This window comes from Sebastes umbrosus, chromosome 5, assembly GCF_015220745.1.
Source record: "Sebastes umbrosus isolate fSebUmb1 chromosome 5, fSebUmb1.pri, whole genome shotgun sequence".
NCBI lineage: Eukaryota > Metazoa > Chordata > Actinopteri > Perciformes > Sebastidae > Sebastes > Sebastes umbrosus.
This window is the reverse complement of record NC_051273.1, coordinates 20927841-20949160: the sequence shown is the minus strand read 5'-3', so window position 1 is coordinate 20949160 and position 21320 is coordinate 20927841. Positions and strand designations below refer to the sequence as shown.

The 21320-nt window shown below is 42.2% G+C and overlaps 1 protein-coding gene across 15 annotated transcripts in view; it reads left to right on the top strand.

The window, feature by feature from the left end:
* celf5a (cugbp, Elav-like family member 5a) overlaps positions 1 to 21320 on the top strand; it is a 253865-nt gene that overhangs the window by 22883 nt on the left and 209662 nt on the right. For all 15 annotated transcript variants that reach the window (XM_037769149.1, XM_037769138.1, XM_037769151.1 and 12 more), the window contains exon 2: positions 2274 to 2356. In XM_037769149.1, the coding sequence (XP_037625077.1) occupies positions 2274 to 2356 (83 nt within the window). The remainder of the gene's footprint in view (positions 1 to 2273; positions 2357 to 21320) is intronic.

Genomic DNA, 21320 nt, shown 5'->3' with positions numbered 1-21320 from the left:
ATTAATTTATTCTCAATGCCCTATGCATTACACATTAACAAATAAATCGTGTTTGTGATTGTAATGCAAAATACTTGTTTCCTATTCAGAGATAGGGCCAGTATTTGTCAAGTAAACCAACAACAACAAGCCCAGAGAGAGCAAAAAAGGAGAGAAAAACAACCACCAAAATGGAGCCATTCCCTCCTATTACCCCCAACCATTTGAGAAACAAACAAACAAACCCAAAACAACAATGACATTTCAGCAGTCGTGGTATTTCTGTATGAGCTGACGCAGAAGAGAGAAAGGGAATTAGACAGCAGTGTGAGTGATTGAATGATTTGTGTGGTGGCCATCGGAAATCATTAGGTTAGGGTTGCTGGGACAAGGGAGGCTATGGGGAGGGCTGCGCCGTGACACCAGTGCTACAGTCAGCCACCTCAAAGGTCACGCCCCTTTACAGACTCCATCACTATCTGTCTTTCTCATACTGAAAAGCGTAGCAGGGTGCAGACTGAGTGTCCCAAACAAAAGGAGGAGCTTCATAAAATAGAACAGAATGGGATTTAGATAAGACTGGTCAAATGCTTTCTGTATAGACATGGGCAGGTTTGCAGGCACATACACACACACGTTTCGACACCTTAGGCTTACTTAGGTTACAGGTCAATCAATGGATCAATGACTGGCATGGCATTTTAACCCTCCTTTTTGATGCAGTCCTGCTGAGGTTACAGTGGAGACAGCCAAAGTGCAAAGGGTCACTGACATGGCAAAAAAAGATACACATGCATAAGCACACAACAGATTGGAGATGGATAAAAGTAATCTCATATGCAACAAGAAAAACGGATTGGAATATTGTCCGTGTAAAGACACTTAATACATCACCACCCACTGAATACATTTGGCTGCTGAAATGAGATCCAAAATGCAGTGGCTGCTAATAAACCATCTTCAGAGTGGCAGAAATATGATGCATGGTAACCCATATGAACCTCATTAATAGAACACAAGCAAATCTATTTATTCAGACAGTCAGGGGGAAAATGATTGCCTCAATACTCCATCTGGTTTCTCCCCATCTCTCGTCCTCTCTTTTCTTTTCTCCTCTTCTCTTCTTTATGTATTCAGTGATTTTGACAGATGTTGTGTGTGTGTGTGTGCACGCATGGCAGCATTCACCCTGGAGTGTTTTAACACCACGTCCTGTTCTCCCTTCTTCTCTGTCAGTATCTCCCTCCCTCCTCCATCCCTACACTGATCTCATCCCTTCTTCTCTCCTTTCCTAACCCCCCCCCATACTCTCCTGCAGTTTCTTTTGTCTCCGCTGCTGTCACAACTATTCAGGGTGGGGACGCTGGCCAGGCTACTAGGAGCTTTTGACAGGACATGGCACTAGGGATGGGGAGGCTGGACAGGCCTGGCAATTCATCCAAAGAATTCTCAGCTCATCTCCTACTTTTTTATTGCGGTTTTTGTTTTTTCTCATCTCCCCATGCCACCTAGAAAAAGTGTCCACATGTAGCCTGGTTTATTGCACAGTTTTCATTAACTTGCGCTGTTTATTCCAAGAAATTTTTGCAAGGAGTTTCGTGTTTTCACTAACTCACGAGACCCTCTACACAAGTATGGTTTCTTAATTGTGTTAATTAATCAGTATCTGCACATAAGACATCATATTGAAACAGCCCTAACATCTTAATTTCCAGTTGCTTTCTAATTACATCACTTTCCTAATATTCTTAGTTGATATTTCTTTTAACCCTCTGATTCCTGCGATCACCGCCGGCTTTACCATCTTTCAGAGGCTGTAGCAGGTTCAGTTTTAGAGCTAGAGTACAACTAGAAAACCTAAGGAATCCATTGGTACCAACCGTGTCATGCTAGCTTGTCGGGAAGGAGGCTAAATAACGCTCCAAAGTTGGGCTAAATTTTGGCAAGGAAAAACTGGCATGGCCATTTTCAAAGGGGTCTCTTGACCTCTGACCTCAAGATATGTGACTGAAAATGGATTCTGTGGGTACCCACGAGGCATGGCCACATTATGATAATCACATGCAGTTTTGGGCAAAAACCATGCAGTTTTCAGTTATTTTCGCCTATTCTAAAAATGGTGTATTTGAACCTGCTATGTCCCCCTAAATACCCCCTGTACCCCTCTAAAAAAGAGTCTATTTTGGGTCTCAGAGGGTTAAACTACAGCGTCGTTTTATAATGTTTTTAAATGTTTTGCACATTTGTTTAATTCTGATTCTAATTACATTTATATGTGGTATGCTCTGTTGCAGGTTGTGCATTCCTCACCTACTGCGCCCGAGAGTCGGCCATCAAAGCCCAGAACGCCCTCCATGAACAGAAAACACTGCCAGGGGTAAGTGTCTGTCTCTCTATCTGTCTCTCTCCCCTCCTCTTCTCACTCTCTCTCTTCTCTCTCTATGGTGGTCAGCCATGCCATCTGCACCCGGCTGCACACCAGCCGGCATTCTCCCTGTATAGTCCCAGAGATGAAAAACACTTTGGAAAGCTATTCAATCAATAGCTCAGCCTTTTGAAGGCCCGGTTTCAACTTTTCCATGTGTCTGTTCTCCAGGGGATATTGCCAGCATTGATCAGACCCACTCAGATTCACACTTTTGAAGCAACAGCATAGAATGACAGTTTTTGGGGGGCAGAGCGCTGTGTTTCTGCAAAAGTGCAGAAAACAGTCAGAGCTTAGATTAGTGATATTGAAATAATTCATTTGATAAAGAGAAAATCACTGTATTACGTGTTCAATTGTGCTTATGGCATCGGCATAAATTAGATGCACCGCACAGCACTTATTTAAAATGAAAATACATCACTCTTAAAGCTGGTTCACCCGTTATTTCCTTCTTCGAAAACAGTGATGCAGTTTAGTTTTCATTAAAACTAAAATGTGACTGGTGGTGTGTTAACTGCATGCCAAATTAATCAGAGCACACAAGGCCAAACTGCCTCTTAAGTTACCATATGACTGGTTGCTGACAAGCAATGTAGCATTTAAAAGGCTATTTTTGAAGTGGAGTTTGGTGCAGTGCTCACGCCACATAAAACTAGGGCTCCACAATTTTGAAAAACATCTAATTGTGATTATTTTGACTGATATTGCAATTGCGATATGGTTTGCGATATAAGAGGGAATGATTTTTTTCATTGATTTTTGTGGGGATCTATATCAAACAAAGATGTTTCTTAAGTTGGTAGAATATGATGTGTAGGACAGGAAATCTCTGTAGCACCACAATATTTAATTTAAAAAGGTGTTTTGACACACATTTCACTTTTAACAAATATTGTGCCTCCTGCGATTTGAAAATTGCAGTAGGCCATATTGCGATTTCGATAAAATTTCGATTAGTTGTGCAGCCTTACATAAGACACAGCGGGGCTAAGATCAACACATCAACATCACTTCCAGCAAACTTCACGGAGACCAATGAAGGCAAAAAAGTTTCACCGATCTGCTTTTATTGAATATTCTCTGGTCTAGCTCAGCTAAAAACACGAAAACACAGAATCCGTCTGCAAGTTAGTGTGTCGTTCACTACCGAGCCTGTTTCTAACAGGTAACAACAACGTTATCTTCACTTAACCAGTCTCTATTTGCTCTGTGTATGTGTGGAGAAGCTAAGCCCAACCCCCCCAACACGAGAGCAGATGATCTACATGATTGTGTGAAATTTTAGCAGAGGAACTCATAATTGAATGCAGAATGAATATAGGGGAAACACTGAATTTCTTTCATCGTTTTGGTGCTTATACATTTGTGTGTGAGTATGTACACCCGTGCATAGCTGTATCTGTGAGATCCTCACAAGTGTGGGAAGAATGTCAGGAATAGACAGAAGGATGGAGGGGTGGGTAAAAGTGGCTCCCCACAGAGGCAGCATGGCTTAACATGGTCAGATCAAGCCTGCAGCACGGAGAAACATCAGTAAAGATCCCCTCCCCTTACCCCCCCTCTGATAGAAGACAAAGAGCCTGAGAAACCCAGCCAAAAGGCACATGTTTCAGTTAAACATGCAAATGCAACTACCACAAACTTTGAACATTTTTCTGGTGGCTTTCTTTAAAAACAAGTTGTTTCGTTTATCCTGCAAATTAGCCCAGCGCGAGACTGGAGGGCGTTATTCTCCCCCTTTTTCCTCTGCATTTGAATAATAAGACGGAAAACGGAGAAAGGGGAAAAAAAGTTATTTCACATAATGCCAGAGGATGTGTTCGTGAGAGGCTATAACTGTGTTCAGCAATGTGTTAAAAAAGGAGGAATCTCTAATTCTTTTACTGTTTTTGTCCATAGTTTCTCTCTCATGCCTCATAGTCATTAATAACGCCCCCCCCCCTTCCCTGCCAGCTTGGCTGGGCGTCCGTAAGGGTTGACCTACCACTGGGATTAAACGGTTGATGTGGCTGAATGTATAAATGAGGGGCATGAGGGCACAGACATAGATGCTAACAAGTCTGATGCTCCTGCCTGCACCCCCTCCTTTTCTTAGTGTGTTCTGAGAGAAGAGCAGATCTCCAAACCATCTGGGCTCTGAAAGGTTTAACAATCATCCGAATGGAGTGCTGTAAACAACATTACTATAAACAGCATCACTTAATGTTAATGATGCTCTATACGATATCCAGAGCATTAATATAGCAGCAAACAACTATTTGCTACGTAAAGATATAGAGGAGTATTGTCTACCTGTGCAGATAATGTTGTTCTCCCTCTGTGTGTGTTGTAATCAGAACTTCTCCGTGTTTTGTTGACATCGCCGGGCTGGCTGTGCATGCCATTTAGTGCATATTCGCGCATGTGAGCGTGCCCCACTAGCTAGCTCACGGCCACTGCTCTGCACTGTGCTCATACGGCAGTTACAGCTGATAACGCCGTCCCGACCGATGTCGCCGTTGCAGAAGCATAGCACCCATCCTCCGGTTCCAGACAAAAGTGAAGCATCAGCAGGAAGAATTGGAAAACTGTAGGCTGATGTGTGCAGCAAGCATTTTGTCCAAATGTCAGTTTTAGGCTCACTATATTTCTCTTTAAGTTAAGCTGAAACATTTTGACAGTATGCAACTTGTGTTACAGAGGAATGTGGATAAATCAGAAAGCTATGCAGTATTATGTTTGCAAGTGCCATAGCTAACTACATTAGCTTGCTAACAGCTAACTTCATTATCTTAATCTTCATCCATCATCATTTAAGTTATCAACTGCACCCCTGGTACACATAGGGTGCTAAAATAATCCATTGCTGAAATCTGATGTTTTTAATTAGCGACAGGCATTTTGTTAGCGTTTCAGCCCTTGCTTGCATATTGTGGCGCCGATTGCTTTCCCCTTCGGTGGGAGTGGTTTTCAGAGTATGCGCTTTGTCCCTATTGTTTTCACTGTTAGCACCATACCGGAGGCAATGGATGTACTCCCAATTTCCCCCTATCCCATCCCATTTAGCATCTTTAACATAAAAAATGTACATTTAAGGATTGTACAGCCATGATACATAGTTATGTACAGCCTTCCATGTTGCATTTTCTCCACACAAGTTTTCCTTTTGCGCTTGCACATGCACACACACGTTCAGTAACTTTGCCTGTATCGCTCGTGAGACATAAAACCCTTTTCTTGTACCTTTCAGTCCTGCTCTAGCCCTCCTGCTGACTTCCCCTCTACCCCACCCAGTCCTGTCCACCCCACATCCTCCCGTCTCCCCTCTCTCCCTTTGCTCCTCTGCCGCTGCTCTTCCTGAGACAGAGCGTGTCATAGAAATGTAACAGGCAGACGTTGATGGGTGTCAGGCCTCACAGACGAGGCCGCTCTGCTGTTCCTTTCCCTTCAACTTCACTCACACACACAAACACAAGGGGTCCAAGGAAACCGAGTGTGTGCTACAATACTGCATCCACACAAAGCACAAGCAGCTACAACACTAGCAACACACAATTACAGTAGGATGCCAGTGTCCCTAAACATTGTATAGACCCTGTTCACCTACTGATGAGCCAACCAAAGATAACATAACAAAAGAAAATATCATGCAGCACATTTTACAATAAATGCCATGATGCAATGGGTTGTGTTTGTTTCTGTATGTGTGTTAAAATATGTGTGTTTGTGCATTTGACTGCCTCCCATTGCCTCTCCTGTCCCTCTCTCTTGAGCCTCTCTGCTCCTAAATCTTTTGTGATATGACCCCTGTTGCTTCACTGCTTGATGGTAAGTAGTTATGCCAGTTGTTTGTTTGCAAAATCCTGCTTGATATGCAGTTTGCCAGGGGCTATGCTGTAATTAATGTAAACTAGGAATTCTCCAGAGATGAGTTATGAGTTATTAACGTCTGCGTTTTGTCATTAACCCCTGCATTGCTGCTCTCTCGCAGAGGGCTTGGACCGGTGTCGTTACCTGGATATCGGTTATTTGAAATGTTCTGATTTAATGTCAAACCACCAGAATCCTGCTGGACTGCTTTACTTGTTGCTAATGAGTAGAACCATGTATGAAAATTTTACCACCTAACAAGCTATTCTGAATCTCATGCAGGGCCCTTTGCTCGAACATCGAGCACAAACAAGCCCACCCGCATACACCGCATAACAGCATGCACATGGACACCAGCATGAACACACTTAAGTTTCATGAGATGGAGTGTTAGAATTTTTGGTTAATTTTTCAGCTGCTGGAAGGCCTGGGTTCACACCGTGTGTCTGCTGTAATGTCTTTGGACAAAGTATTGAATCCTTGACTTCTGCAAGAGCAGATATTACTTTAAAGTTATTATTAAAATAACCTTTAAGATTTCAGTCATGGTTAGGGATGCTAATTTAGAATTTGTTTTCTAACCAATTGCCGAGCCTCGTTAACCGATTATTAACCGTTAACCGACAAGATGGACACATGCAGCCACTTTTCCAGTAGGTCTCCACCGAATTATTTAGTTTAGCTTTAAAGTTGTAAGTTGCGTGTCTGCCTGGTGTACTCTGTCAGCCCGCCGTAACGTTAGCCAGTGTCCAATAGGGCAGCAAACACGTCTTCAATGTCTACTCTTATTACAGCGAACCCAAATAAACTGTGAGCTGAGAGGATTCATGTATTCATCTAATTTCCTACAGTCACTCATGTTGTCTGATGTGGTACTATAGCAGTGAACTCATGATCGAATGTTGTTCCTTTTGTCCTCTGCGTCCTTCTGGTACGTGCATTCTTGATTCTTTGAGTGTGTATATGCACTTTAAATCCTCTGCAGGAAAGGTGTACTCCTCAAAAACAACGAAAACTACTATATAGATAAGATAAGATACATTTTTATTGTCCGTTCACACGAAAATTTGTCTTGCAAATTGTCTTGCAATTGTTTGGAGCATCACATGCTCCAAACAATCAAAAGAAAACATAAAAATATGAACATGAAACAGCACAAAAACCTTGTGCAAGGTCACCCTTCAGCAGCCATCAGGACATGACACAACATGACAAATACAAGGCATTTACAGAATGATAACACAATGGATTCAAATCTTAAGGATTATAACTTTAAGTATTGTATTTTAAGTATCAAATGATTGTTAAACAGTGCCCTATGTTTGCATACACTCAGATGCTAGCAAGGAGGCACTAGTTGCCACACACACAAACACACACAACCCAGTGTCCTCTTATTATCAGAAAGAAGCGCTTGTGTTCTTGGATGTTATTATCCATGTCCCCCTGTTACACATTAGCTGCTGAAAGGAACAGTATGGCCTAATGGAAGTGTACTGGACTGGAATATAGATTCCTGCGGTGAAGTGTGATGGGAACCTTGGGGACACGAGTGCCTGACATAAGTTTGGCCACCGAATAGGAGAGGCTCTGACAGTTTACCAGGTGTGTGTTGCTTGGCTCTATTAGCTGTGTATGTTTGTGTGTGTGCGGTAAGCTGGCTTTGCATTGCAGCCAGCCCTATGTAGATACAGATAGCAGTGTGTAAAGGTGGGAAGAAAAACATGTGCACATGGCAGCTTGCCGTAATCACGCACCGCCCACGACAGTGAGGCTCCAATATATCATTTGTGTGCTGTTTCGTGCTTGTTTGCTGCTGATGGAGATGCACTACTTTTTTTTTTTATTACATAACCATACGAGGGCTTTTGTGTATGTGAATATGCTTGCATGTGAAACTGTAAAACCCCCAAATCTGTTTATTTTTTCTTGCCAAATAAAATCTTAGCATCCCCTGATGACCTGGACACTGATTATTCCTTTATGACATAATTTATTCTTAAAAAAACAGAAACCCACTGCCGGTTAAGGCCCAGTGGCTGTTTCTACAGCAGTTGGTGTGTGTGCTTGTGAGTGTCACAGCTCTCTACACAAGTCCGCAGGAGATTTACTCCACCCAGCTCAGCATCATGACAAAATCCTGCATCCTTCACACACTATCCACCAACCTATCCCCCTCCCTCAATCCCCCCACCTCCCCCCCTCTCTCTCGCCTCAAACTCTCGGTCCTCTCACTGCCACTCCTCAAATCCAGCAGATCCAAGAAATAATCTCAGTCGCTGCAGCAAGTCTATTTGCTGTAGCACAGAACAACATGCCACCCTCCCCTTTTTGTCATGCTAGCATTGTGTACAACAGTGATTGTCTTGGAGAGGCAATGGTGGAAATGTGTTTGCTGCATGCATTTACTCTGAGTATTAGTACAGCTCGACCTGGGGGGAGTGTAAGAGGCTGGCAGTGATTCAGGAGGCAGGTTTATGGAAATAGCACCCGCATTAAAAACCCAATGAGAGCAGGGAGAAGATTATGCTCCGGCACACACATGTGGGCTCCTGCAATGTCAACACTCTAAGTAGATCCCCTCCCTCTCAATTGCCTCCGTCTACCTCTGTCTCCATTTCCGTCTCTCTCTCTCTCCCACTCTTGCACTGTGCCCTGTGCTGCACACATACCTGTTAGTCTGCTGTGTGAGTGCACGAGAATTCCTGTATGTTTGTATATACGTGCATGAATATACATGCGATTGTGTGTATGTGCCAGTGCTCAGCTTAGCGAGCAGCAGAGCAGAGCAGGGCTGTGTTGCGGGAGAGTAGCCGACCTTGTGCTGCTGTGGAAATAAGGCTGCCGTGAGATGGAGCCGTTCTTCGACACGGCGCAAACCTTCTAGCCTTCCATTGGGCTTTGCACGCAAGCGAACTTAACATATACACCCATACTTTTGCGTGCATGCTATCCACCTGTTTATCAACTACAGCCAAGCTCGCTCGTGTGCTGGCCTAGCTGCCGCAAAGGCTGAATAATTCAATGCTACACTCGGTGAAGGTTGGCGGAGTATGAGTGTGGTGTATTGTATGATTGTGTGTGTACTGTATGTGCCTGTGTTGAGTGGGCAGGGGGTGGGGGTGGAGCGGACTGGTCAGCATGAAGCCAATCGGTGCTGGCAGGATTGGAGGCCTTGTAGTCAGAGAGAGGGGACTCGTTAGAATTAAGCCTTTGGGTAACAGGAGCGTGTGTGTGTGTGTGTGTGTGTGTGTGTGTGTGTGTCTGTGTTCTCTGGAAGAAGATCATAGTAGAGTAGAAGTTGAAACAGGCATAGTCAAGGTCTTTCCTTCTTTAAAATGTATTTTTCTGCTTTATGAATTAAACAGGAATATGTGATGTGAATTTTAACATTTGCGTTTAAAGTAAAATACTACTGGCACAGAGCCCAGCCAATCCTATGTTTTTCTTTTTTTATGTTAATATCGGTCCACACTAAAAGATTATTCAAATCTTAACAGATTTTGAAAATGTGAGACACCACACATAACGACATGTTATGTTAAATTTAACAGTTTTGTTCCTATAGTGTGTGCTGAGCAACGATTTGGCCAAAACACCACATCACACACTTAAAAGATTCCATTCATGAACAAAAAGAGTCACGATTAAAAAAAAATTAAATATCACAAAATATCTCGCGATCAAACTTGACTTTAGTGTAAAAAAACATGGCGGACGACGGGCAGGAATAATTAGCGATGTTAGTTTTTGCATTACTTTGTACTGAAAATTCACAAAGAAAAAAGAAAAAAATATGGATGAAATCATGTTAAGAGACATGTTAAATAAACACTTGTGTTGTTGCCACAAATTAACAAGTTGGTGCTCCATTTCTGAGGTCCATCTTACTACTAATTCATGCCCTGTGTTTTGCATTGGCTCATGCATTAGACTCGGCCGCCATGATGGCAGTGGTTTTCCTTCCGCTTCAGTCAGCTTGGTCCTCAATTGGCTGTCGTTCTTTCCCATGTGACTGCGTCATCGGCTGTCCTCACACACAACAGGATATTCGATCGTGAATATTGAACATGTTTAATATTTACGATATGAAATCTGGGGATGTAAAAAACACGTTTAACCTACTTCACACCACAGGAGTATCTGGAAAGATCATCTTTAAAACCATCAAAAAATTGAGGCTTTGCTGACAAATCTCAAGGGAGGAATCTGACCCAAAATCAGCTTGATTCTTGCGTGGTGTGTACCCGACATTAACCATGGCCATGTCTGACTGTGAACTTAAATGTTTTATTTCGGTTTCTTGCAAGATCTCTGTAATTAACAAACACATAAGCAAGGACCCAGATGTCTGTTAAAACATTTGAACACCATCGGTTTTCTCATAAAGAAACTTACCACCAGCTGATCTCAGCACTACAATAAGCTGGATGCAGCTGTCTGCCTCTGATGTCTACTTTTTATAACCTTTATTGATACATTGAGATGAGAATAAAGAGAGCTTTGTAGGTGCTGGTACTCTAATGGTTTTACGTCTATGACTTGGCCTGTCTCTGAACGTATTACCCAAGTCAAATCACACTGATGAATAGAAGGAGCAGGTGGTGTCGTAAAAAGTCTGGAGGTCCGGGGCTGTTGTGCATGTGTGAGTTTTTTTTTTTTACTGTGATGCATACCTTTTATAGGTTGCACTGTGGCACACCAGCATGCAACAATATTACTACAGTGCCAGTAGCAGTATGTAAGCACAACAAAACTAGTTTTCTTTGAGTGTGTATTTGAGTGTACGTCAGCTGTAATGGCATATTGGTGTAATGTACGCACAGTAAAGAGCTGCTGTACCAGAGTGCTCCTAGGGGAACTGAACCCCCACACCCTTTGAACATGCACTTATGCCCACGTGCACACACGCGCACGCGCACGCGCACGCACACGCATGAATATACACACCCCTGAAGCAGAGGGGCTAGAAATAGCCTAAAACACACAGGGTAACTGTTGGAGCCATCACAGTGTTGCTTGTTTTCCACCTTCTGTCTCTCTGTCTCGCAGTTGCTCCTTTGGTACCCCTTTAACACACACACACGCACACCTACACACACACGCACACACACACACACACACACACACCCCTCTCCTTTGTTCGGCTTGTTTTTTTCTGTGTGGTAGATTAGCCACATATTTAGAGAAGCCCTCTTCTCCCCAGGGGATTGGCTTCCAAGGGTATTTGGAAAAAAGAGCAGGATCTGCACTCTGCACCTGCCTTTAGAGAATAAACAACACCCACTGAAAATGTGTTTCATCATGAAATTTCATACTACACTCAAATGCAACGGTCTCCCTTCTTTAGCTGCTACAATGAGTGCTTTTGTAAAACTATAACAATCAAATATTTGTTGCATTTAAATAATTATTTGTGTGGAAAATAATGCAAAACAGTAAATGAGATATATTGGTAGTGACTGAACAAAAATAAATGCATTTTTAATTTTTATATATTAATTTATTACAGCCAAACATTACAGTATACCGTATAACAGTGAAAAGTCGGGTCCGTGACACTCTGTTAGGGGTCCGTGAAATAATTTAAATTATAAAATTGTGCTGTATAATTAAAAAGTGCACATCTACAGATTGAAACCATTTGCAGCAACAAAACAAAGCGTTTAAGATCAATTACTTGAAATATAGGCTATAAATGCTGTCAAGTTGAGTGCAAATGCAATTTGAATAAAATAACCCTCTTTTTTTAAAGTTAAATAAATGGTATTAACATTCAATAACATTGCAAATTTCCCCGCTAAATAAAGGATAATCTCATTTTAACATGATTCAAATTGAAATGGGTTTCTGTTTATGAAACGGGTCTGAAGTATTTAGGTTAAAAAGTTTTAGAATACAAATAGCTTTTATGTTATCTAAGAGTAGAAATGGTAGTAAGCATTATGCTTAACTGGTGTTACGATAAAAAGCCTTGGAAAATTCTCTTCCCTGTAAGGGGTCCCTGCCCCCTTAAAGTTTGAGAAGCCCTGCGGTATAATAGTCATCATATGCGAAGCAAATCACGCACCAAAATTTCAAGAACTTTCTTCCAGAGTTAGCATGACCGTATTTTGACCCCATCTGTGACATTAGCGCTGATGACATTACAATGCTGCCTCCCCTCCCACTGCTCAGGGCACATCTCGCTAACCGGCTCTTCGGGGGGAGACGTTGCTTGAAATACCAAAATAATCCACTGCACACCCTGCCCATTAAGCCACTTCACAGTGAGAAGTGTGCTATTTTTTCTGAAGCACAGGTTAGCAAAAAAGCTGAATTATTAATGTTTTTGATATTTTTAGTCTGTTTAACCTATTTCTGGTTGTGGCTGGAGACTGCTCGCCCGCCTGTCTGTGAGATTCAATCATGTGATACGGCTGTGATCTGGGTTATAGAGCTGGGTTTTGTGTGTAATGGGGAAAACTCTGTGTGTGTGTGTGTAGGTAGGTTTGTTTTTTGAATGTCACTGCCTGTTTACCAGACTAACATGTGCTGTTCTGGCTCATTGTGATGCTGTGCAGTTCAGATGATCTAATGGCAGTTTGGCACTGTGAAGCATCACCTGTACCAGTGGGGCCGAACCAGATGAGTCTGGTTTTATTTCAGGCCGGCGGGCATGGCAGTGCAGACCTGTGCAAGAGGCAAGGCCCAGATACTGACTGACAATCCATCTGTGGGTCCCTGTACAGGCTTGTACAGGTGTGCCACTGCCCGCGGACACAAAGAGAGAGCGAGCGGAGGGGTGCTCACATGGATGATAAACTATGGCCCTGAATAGAGGGTTGTGTGTGTGTGTGTGTCTGTCTGTGTGAGTGTGTGTCCTTGTGTTTAAAGAGAGAGGAGAAAATTAGCTTACAAAAAACTGGATACCCAAATAGACACGACGACAGTTTAGGAGGCACAGGCAAGTGTAGCTGAGAACATGTCACTTAACTCAATAATGAAGGACCCACTTAAAACGCATCACCCAATGTGGCTAATCGGAGCTGACATCTCACTGGCTGGACCTTGTGCCTTTGGGGGACAGAGGGGGTGAGTAAGGAGTGTGTGAGAGATTAGAGGGAGACGAAGTGACAGAATAGTTGAAATATTGAGAAAAGAGGAGAGGGAGGAAGAAGGAGACACAGGGTCATGTTGACAGCTTGAAGTCATTCCTTCAGAGTTAAAACAGCCATTCTCTTGTCTATGTGAGTGTGTCTGCATGACATGTTTTTGTGAGTACTGTGCATAGACACACAGCATGTGCTGCAGGGCTGGGACGATACATCTATCTCCAGATTCAATACTATCACGATACTTGGGTGCCAATTCGAAATGTATTGCAATTCGATATTATGATTTATTGCAATATTTTTTTAACACTAGACCATGGGAACAAGTTGAATCATATACTTCTAGGGACTTTTACTTTGGAAAATATCTAAATTAATACAGGACATTTTTTTAATCTTCAGCATGTATGTAGTCAGAGATGTCCTGAAGTCAAATAATAAAATATAAAGTAATTGTCAGGGAGTCTTTTTTAAATTTTTTTCCCAGCAACCCAAAAAATCAAAGAATAAAGACGTTTCTATCACAAATTAGTGGTATTTTCTTTTTAATTTATAAGGGACATGTAATGTTTTATACTTCTGGTGAATATAATCCAATCAATCTTATTTCCATATATTTATTTTGTGTATACAGTTCCCTTTGTTAACACATTATTTTGAAAAAATGTCACACGTGTATACTTCCGCTAACTTCGCCAAGTCCATCGCTACCTCTCCCGTCAGCTGCGTTCTCTTTATACATCCATGGTCAGCTTCATCGGGGCCGCTTGACTGCATTTAACATAAATGTCAGTATATGGGTGCTCTACAGTTGTAGCGTTGGCTGATTTGACCACGGAGATGCGAGTGACGACTGGCTTGACTGCACATTACGATACGATAACGTTTCCTGTCCATGTCAGAGTTAGCATGCAGCTTTAGCCGTGATGTCTAGCTCTGCTTTTCCTGCAATGTGTGAAACCCAAAGTGTTTCCATACTTTACTGTACGTGTAGTGTTTACCACTTTGGATTTAAAATTTGAGGGTGCAGGTCGTATCCATGTGGACCTTCCGCCATTTTGTACTTTCTTGTTTCGGCTCGCTGCGGTTTGTTTTGGTTGACGGATACGGAACAGATATGATGTCACATTACTCAGACTACAACAATAAAAGCGGTAACTTCCTTCTACTTCTGCATGGACTCAAATGAAGCAAATATATCGATTCTGGCATTAAAAAATAAATTTCGTAATCGTAAAAAAAAAATCGCGATACATAGGTGAATCGATTTTTTTTCCCACCGCTACTGTCCATAGACACACAGCATGTGCTGTATATCTGTGGTCAACTGAAATGGCACACGTGTGTGGTTGAACCAGAGGGAGCTCATTTGTAAGGCAGATCTAGCCGTGCTTTGGTGAAGTGTCCATAGAGAGAGTAAGGGGGGCTGCACAGTACGACATCCAGCATTTGTCAGCAAAAATCAGGACTAATGAAATACAGTACACATGGCTGGAGGGCAAGGAGAGGAATGTGACTGACAGGAGGCATGAGTGGAAACAGCCCGTGGCAACCCTCCTTCATGGCTACCAACACATCAGCCAGCCCCAGCCCCCTTCCCATCCCAGATAAGGGTAGCAGCATGAGGCATAGGATAGAGGAGAGGAACAGTGTGTGTGAGGGTCCCTGGGGGTAATGACATGGAATACAAGTGTATGGGGAGTGCTAGTGATGGGCCTGCTCATGTGGAAGTGGGTATTTGCATTGCAGAGGAGGGCTGTCAGTAGAGCTCGCTGAGGGAGCCAGTGTCAGGGTGATAGCTAGCGGTGAAGGCTTCTGTCGTCTGCCCTGCAGAATACCGGGACACTGGATATAGCTGAGCTAGCACCAGCGAGATCAAACATTTCTTTGTGTTAGGATTCTGCAAGTGTTTTTGTTGCAGTTTTTGTTTTTCATTTTTTATCAAACTTAGATTTTACCTGACACTTCATTTAAGTGGTTATGTTTTGTCCATCACGGCAGCCTCAAAGCGTTTCATACAGAAAATAACAATAAGCTAGATGGCTGCAGAATAGCTAGGAATATAAATTATATAGTTATGTGCCAACAGCTATAGTCTGTGGCCTCTAAACTATTTCAGTCCCAGCTGCAATAAGAGGCAGCTTTTAATAATTCAGAGTAAAACAGTATACTGGATGTCTTCCAGGCAGCAAGCTCACATTTAGGTGAAACACTAAATTCCTCTCTACCCCTCACTCCCACCAAAACCATAGCAGGGCTGTATCCGATACCCGTGAAGGGCTTGTAGGGACACACACATCGCTGAGCTGTGTTGTTGTTTGAAGAGTTTTGTTGGCACCGTGCAGAGCTTTGCATTTATGTGTGTATATGTGCATGTATGAGTGAGAGAAAGTGAGTCTGCTGAGCACAGCGACTGCATGGCCTTTCACTCTTGTTAGCCCTCGTGGCTCCCTGCACAGCTGTGGTACACATACATGGATACGTGCGGCACGTTTTGGGAGGATGCAATTTAGAGTCACGCTGCTCTGCAGGGTTAGCCGGTGTGCATCCTTTAAGGTGCTTTCTGCAAATTCTCAGACAGGAGGTGGCTCTGTGAAATCAGCTTGGAGGTAGAAAAGAGAAACTGGAAAAGAGGGAGAAAAAGACGAAGATATGTAGATTAGAGAGTGAGAGAGGAGAAGGAGTAGGGATGGGTCAAAATGTAAGAGGAAAGATATTTGAGTCACTGAGTTGAGAAGATTAAAAAATGACATGGAGGGAGTGAGATGGAGTGAAATGGAGAGTGGGAAATGTGAGTGGGAGGTATTGATGGAAGGCCTCACTGCCTGATCTGGACTGGCAGTTTTAACCTGTACCGAATAAATCAGTAGTAAATGCAGCACAGCTGGGGTCCTTCTTTTGTTGAATCCCATGATGTCCAAATGTGTCCCAGTGGCAATCATTAGGTTGAGAGTGTGGTGCTCACTAGCTGAATATTCACTGCCTCTCAGGTTTTCATATTAGAATATATGGACTGGTTGAAAGAAAAAAGCAGGCAGAAGAATCAAAATGAATAAAAGAATTAAGAACCAAAGCAATTATTCAGTTTTGATCCCTGCACATCCACTGGATAATACATGTTTTTCATATGGAACCAGCGTCCATTGTTTGCTCTGTTTTGTCAGTTTATTAATATATGAAATTGACAGAGCCCATAAAACCTTTTCCAGCATTTCTCTCGATAAAACACTGACTGACCCAAAGCAGTGGATTGTTTTCCTGCGTTTTTTCCCCTTATGTACTAAATTTATGACGGTGTATTTACTTACCAAATAACTGTCGTAACTTGGGTAGCTGTCTTGTACTCGTATATACCATACATGTAGTATAACAGGCATATACTCTATGTAGGGCTGTCGCAATAACCGCAATATTGACAAGCCAATCGCAAGGGATGGCAAGCAACAGCCACAACCACTATGTTCACTTTTTTCTTTTTTGAATTCTTTGCAATGGGAGCGCCATATTTTTACAGCAGCAGCGTCACGAGGTGCTGAGCGTCTATTCTGCACTGAGCGCTGCACGTATGGTGTCTTTTACTGGTAATTGAGAGTTGAAAAATCTTCAATTTTGGGTAAAACTCCGCAAAGACCTACCGTCACATCCTACATGAGCGTGCTGGACAACATCAATGGAGGAGAAATTATTTTAAATTCAGTATATATAATAGTCTAACAATAAAGCTTATTTATATGTATAATGATATATAATAGCTGTTTTAACATACAGCAACAGCATACACTATAAGATAGACTGTAATAGCATCCTAACTTTTTGGTGAACAGATGACAAATGCACATACAGTTCAAATTTGATGGCATTAGTTTATTTACTAATGCAGTATATGCATATTCAAGATTTAGATAATGTTTGCTAGCTGCCTGACATATAAACACTCCTACAAAAGCATTGCCTATATTTCCCCCAAATGATTGTAAGCAGTTTGAGTGACACTTATATAATTTTTTTCTAATCCATATTCAGAAGGGGCTACATAAATATGCTTAATTATTTATACCCATGATAATTTGAAAATATGCCCTTTCCATTGTTAACATTCCTAATTTAACTTAACATATTTTATTGGCTGACTGCATTGCTCTTACATTGGCAAAAGACAATGAGTGGATTTGTTAAGCAAATGTTTTTGTCACACTTTTAGTCAGTATATCTCAATCGACTGCGTTGGCTGGTGACCAGGAGTAGTCTGTGATCAAATGCTGATTGATTTGGATTCAGACAAAAATGTGCAATTTTTAAACTTGTTTCAGTTTCCTCCGCCTTTGCAGTGCAGTACAGATGGGTCGTACGGTAGTCCACAGCAGATTGATATCCACCCACTGATAATTATAAATAATGAGAAAATGTTAGCTTCTCTCACTAAAAAAAATAAATGAATTGCAGGAAAATAGATTTGAAATATGAGGAAACGGTTACTTCATTGTATCATTTATTTTGCTTTAATATGGGAATGCCAGTCTTGCTTGAATTACCTACTGGTGAATAAGCTTTTGAACACCTCTAAAGTTTGCTTGTTTGATTGTCTGCAGCTGTTGCAGGTGATGAAGCTCAGTCTGAATATTAACGACAATGCTATATCTGTTATGATGTTTCACCTGGAGGTTGTAGAGGGGAATGATTTTTGAACTTGCCCTGTTGTTATTTTATTTCAAGCTATTTTATGAAAAAATACAATACCCCTCTTTATGTTATTTCATGACATTCAGTATGTAAAGTGTCTCTCTAAATCTGGCTGTATATATTTTTGTGTACCGTTCCACCCGTATCACTGACAGACACACATAAGGATGCACATGTTTCTGTGAGTGTTTCTATGAAAGTAGAATGAAGCTGCCTCTCATCATCATCACACAGCATCAGTAATGAGGCTCAGGTAAATGATTGCCATGGCAGCGTGGGCCGCCACACTGCTTAAATGGGTGTACACGTACAGAAACACACACACACACATAAATATACACTGAAGCAAAGATGTGCACAGCCACAATCCATTAGGCACCGGGGCAGAGGACGAGACAGCACATTTATTTACTGAGTTTATTTTACCTGTTTTTCTTGATTCATTATTTATGAATCTATCAATCTGTATGACACTGTGGCGGCATATAAAGTTTGGCTGGCTGCTTTCCTGCCCATTTTCCCATCTGCCAGCTTCTATGCGTCTGTCTGCCTATCTGGCCTGACACGGCCTCTTCTTTGTCTATCAAAATATGTGTGCTATGCAAACTCTCTCTCCCCCTTTTTCTCACTTTCTTTCTCTTTTTTCCTGCCTCCCATTGTACATTTTTGTCATCGGACTAGTTCCTTTTATTCTTTGATCTTTTATTCCGTCTCTAAAACATTTTTAAATTATGATGATGACTTGCAAATTTATCTCAGATTAATTTGATGGGTTCAGCTTGTACCCACTCGCCTCATGGGTGTGCTTTTACTGCCGTGTTATTAATATATTCCTGAAAGACTACTCTCCAGTGCCCCTCTTTCAAGATTGGGAAAGGGCAGAGCATGTTGTCCAACCCACTTCTTGATCTTCTCCTCCATCTCTAACTACTCTGGTCATTCCTCATCCTACCGCTTGACTGACCGGAGCTTTTGACCACTAGTGGCTCCGTAAAGCAAAAAGCAAAGGTTTGACGAGCGGTCAAACATGTAACATCACGTGCACAAGGTCGCACATTCATGCTACGAGTATTGGGGTGACATGATATGTATTTTTCATTAGTATGCCTATAACAGAAAAGAAGAAGAAAACAGTGACCCCCTTCACACCTGGAATTAAAATGCATTTTGGGTGATTAGATTGCAGTCGGATAGTGCTTGACCTCATGAAAGTAAAGATGTAAATGCACCCAAAATGCATTGACGACGGCTTGTGATCTGGTCGGCCAAACCGCCTCCAGACGTGGTCAGGGATGCATTTTGACCACATTGAACACAAGTGTAAATGCAATTGCGTTTAAATGCACAAACCATAACTACGTGGGCGGAAATACGGCTGTCCCGAGTACCATTTTCGTCTCCGGAGCTTATTCACAGTAATCAACATCGAATATTCAAAGATTCAGCCAGGTGTACCCAGGGAGGAGGTCACCGCCACCGCTCTGTCTGTGCTCAGCGTCTCCTCTCCTCATCTCTCTATGTGTGTGTGAGTGTAGTCGTACCTCAAAGTCACATTTGCGGGCCCTCTCCCCCTAAACGGCGGCGTTTTAAGGCTGTCCGCACATTACACACCGCCTCTCAGGCAGTGCTCGGCTGCAAGCCCGTGTGTATACAGCCTTCCTCTCAGCCCTTTCAGACACAGTGATCGGATCTCAGTAGGATCTCAATGTGGACTGGAGACACATATTAATACCAGGTGTAAATGTAATCATATCTAGATACAATTTGGATACAAGACGCAATTTAATGTCAGGTGTAAAGGGAGTCAGTGACGGTTTCAGAAAATATAAAAGGCTTCGCAAATGTTTCATGAAGTAGAACTTTTGGTGTGTTTGTTAGGCCTTGAGAATATGCAATATGTTTGGGTGAAAAATGCCGTAAATATACTAAACCATGATAGTGAGCATTAAAGCTCTGTAGGGAACAGTTAACTAACTTTACACAGGATGAATGGGAAGTCATCAGTAGGGCAGTGAAAGTCTGCCATGTCCTCTGACACATCTAAAAGCACTTAAGCTGTGTCTGCTGAATGACCAGGATCTGATAATGTCAGATTTATTATAGTGTGCGTTCATAGTGAGAGCCCTGTGGGTATAGGCTGGCCAGCTATAGCTACGCTGCCTGAGTATATTTCAGGTTATAGCAAAGAGGAGAAAATAAAAGCCTTTTTCTTTTTCTTTCTCTCTCTTTCAGCCTCTCTTTCTCTCACACTTTCTCTCTCTTTCGCACTTTCTTTCTCTGTCATCACAGCTATCTTTTGCCACCCAGCCCCCCTTATTGAAGATGCTCGATAGTGGTCTGGCTATAGCTTACAGAAATAGGACATGCAGTAATAAAGGCAGAAGAGATGGCAGGTTATCTAAGGATCAGCATGGAGCACAGCTGAAGGAAAATAAGAAATTACAAATATCAAGAAAATGTCGGTCCACCTCAGCCCTTCCCTATCAAAACACAGGATCACTGAGCTGTAAATCCTGGCTTATTTTTTTTTTTGCTGCAAACCAAATAGGCAGAAAGGGCTATTCCCTCTTGCAATAACCGAGAACAATGACATATTGCCTGGGTTACGTCTGAATGGAGCTATGACGGCAAAGTGTGTGTTTGATAGCTTGATGTGGGTCAGACGCAGTGATATCTTACCATGTCAGATATATGGCTCTATAGGTGCAGCGTATGCTGACAGAACAGCAAGATTTAATTGAAATTAGTGAATATGATAGCTGTTACAAAGCTAGAGCCTAAAATCATGTGAAAAGGGACTTCTGCAGAAGCACACACCTAGTAACATGTTTTTTACCCAATTTTTTTCAATTTTTTTTTTAGAGTGGCAGCACACAGAGCTTGTAAGACAAATCCTTTCTAATAGGAAGCCTCCAGGGCTGCAGAGGAGCATTGGTCGATACAGAGAGACACAGAGGGCTTTGAAGATGGCCTATCTCTCTGCCTCCATCCAAATGAAAAGGCAAGAGAGGGGCCCACGGGGACAGAGCCGGGCTAAGTTTCTATAAACACTATCTACATAACACCTAAGATGTCCCTGTGTTTGATGTGACAGCGTCCAGATTAACTCACATTAGGGAGAACAACAAAGCCCTGGGTGCTGCATCCTCTCTTATTGCCTTGGAGACAGGAAGAGACAAAATGTTTTCTAGACTGACTCAGAAACAAGGGCACTCAAAAACACACAATTCAAACATCTAAATAGAAACACATTCATAGTTTTCATACAATGCACATGTTGTCAAAACATT